Source organism: Protopterus annectens, chromosome 8.part0 (genome assembly GCF_019279795.1).
Source record: "Protopterus annectens isolate FY-2018-M chromosome 8.part0, PAN1.0, whole genome shotgun sequence".
NCBI lineage: Eukaryota > Metazoa > Chordata > Ceratodontiformes > Protopteridae > Protopterus > Protopterus annectens.
In genome coordinates, this window is record NC_056741.1 from 1,377,232,338 (window position 1) to 1,377,234,837 (window position 2,500).

Here is a 2,500-nt window from a genome sequence, read left to right on the forward strand (position 1 = left end):
ATTGTGCCTGTTTATCCAGCAACTCTTGATACTGTTCCTTTAGCACAGTCCTCTCTGACATCACCTTCTCCTAGAAGTGCCCAATAACAGCAACATATGATTTAAATGCACTTAAACCGTGAGGACAAGCACTCTTCAAGAAAGCACTTTTCAGTGGGATGAGCACAGTATAACTTCGATATTTTAATATATGTATAATTACAAAATCTGAAGCAGCACAAAGTATAGTATTACAACCAAACAAATGAAACTCTTTTCTGCTAATATGGAAAACTTTCCTGAATAAAAAATGACAAAATGGCACATAATTCACTGAACTCTAAGACTGTGTGTCACAGGAAGATATAAGCCTAGCCTTAAACAGCATTCTATCCTTTCCAAGGATGATGCCACAATACAAACAAAAAAGACTGACTTTAACAATTGACTTAGCTTCTGGTGTCAGTCGAAAGGGATCCAATATCGGACAGCCTGGGAAGACATGTCGACAAACCATGCTGCTTTGCCAGAGATGGTCTGCACCGGTTTCCTTTAGGCTTTTGGATACTGGCAAAAGCATTAGCCACCCATAGTGTGCCTTTTTAGGCAGTGTCAAAATAACCAACCAACCAACACAAGAAAAACCTTTCTAAATAAATTCAAGGTACTGCTGTTTAATGCTAAGAGTCTAGGCAAGAAACTGCACTCCCTGGAATCACTCCTTACTTTGGAAGATGCTGACGTCTGTGCAGTCACCATGACATGGTTCAGAGGCATGGAAAGCACCACGGCCATGCAGGGTTAAATGTCTTCCATACATTCAGACCACAAACTGAGCATAAAAGAAAGGAGGAGGTGTATCCATCTATATTAAGGATAAGTACACCTCAAGAATGATCAAACAGTGTGGCTCTCTTGAACTACTCCATGTCTAATTAACATAAGCAAAGCCCACTTCCACATCATAGCTAACTATAGGTCCACTACCATGAAACAGGAAAAGCAAACCATTTATCTGGACTTACTGGAGTCACTTGCCTTACAGCACAACACCTTACTCATGGGTGATTTTAATTATCCCACCATTGGCTGGGAAACATACACAGCACCAACAATTGAGTTTGCTGTGGAGAACCAAATAAGGGTCCAGACCAAGTACCCAGGAGATGTTTAATTGTCCAAATACCATTTTATTATCCAAATACCAAACGCTTTCCACACAAAATACGTTTTCGAGATTCTTCATCAAAGGCAAAAAAAGTTAGAACTTATAGATTTTATCAGATACCTAAATGGGACAACAGACTTCTTGGAGTTTGAAAGTGCCCACTCATGTACTAAGATAGAATTCTTGGATGTTAGGCTAATTAAAAAATCAAATGAGATCCATACTGAAATGTTTAGGAAGTTGTGCTGGAGAAATAGTTTTCTTCATCGTACCAGCATGCATCCCAAACACATTCATTCTAACATCATCACTAATCAGTTACATAGAGTATCAAAACTGACCACTGATGATGCCACTTTTGTGAAACAGAAAAATAGATTATTAAATGATTTTGCTACCAGAGGTTACAATAGAGATTTGGTACAAGCTACCATAGACACCAGTGATACACCGAGAACTGGTAGAGAGAGACAATTTTTCTATGGGAAAGTGGCCACAGAACCAAAGGCAATCAACAAGCCTCGGACTCAGGTGAATAGGCTTGTTATTCCATATACCAACAGAAACAGCCAGATTAGTGAGATTATTACAAAGAACTGGAAGTTTTTAGCTATGGATGACAGAATTGGCTCTCTAGTAGATGACAAACCAAGGATAGCATATAGGAATATGAAAGCCCTTAAGAGACTTTTATGTTATGAAAAGAATGATGATCATCTCATTGTGTCCCAAAGAAAAGGCACATTTCCATGTCGGACGTGCAATCAATGTCCCTACATAGCCAATGATAATGTATTCACACACCCACACACTGGACGTATATATACTTTTAGTTGCTATGCAGATTGCAAAACCAGAGATCTAATATATCTGGCACAATGCGAGAAATGTCAGAAATATTACGTAGGGAAAACAAACAGAACCCTTCGCGAGCGTATAAGAGAACACATTTACGCAATAAATAAAGAGAACACCACTAATGCGTTAGCCCGACATATTATAGACAATGGATCTCAGCATTGCTTTAAGTTTAGGGTGTTAGAAGTAGTAAAGAAGACCAACAGATTAGGTAATATAAGGAACCATACTGAAGAAGTTGAGAGCAAATGGATCCTTAGGCTGCAGGCACATCAGTATGGGCTAAATGAGAGAATCAATTTGAAACCATTTCTGGTAGCTAAACCTTTCAAACATTAGATCCACAGGGCATTCATAGTATATCAGATGCTCTTATATTTGTGTTAGATGTTTTTAACTTTTTAAACTGTTGAATATGTTTTTAACAGAAAGTTTGTACATGTGGTTTTTATAAACAACCCCCCCCCTTCCACATTTTTTCCTTTATGTGTTTTT

At 38.2% G+C, this 2,500-nt stretch overlaps 1 protein-coding gene across 2 annotated transcripts in view; it reads right to left on the minus strand.

Annotated features, from left to right (window-relative positions):
• Nucleotides 1–2,500, minus strand: part of RNF214 (ring finger protein 214) — a 706,739-nt gene that overhangs the window by 545,450 nt on the left and 158,789 nt on the right. For both annotated transcript variants that reach the window (XM_044080961.1, XM_044080960.1), the window contains exon 5: nucleotides 1–70. This exon is cut by the window's left edge and continues 71 nt beyond it. In XM_044080961.1, the coding sequence (XP_043936896.1) occupies nucleotides 1–70 (70 nt within the window). The remainder of the gene's footprint in view (nucleotides 71–2,500) is intronic.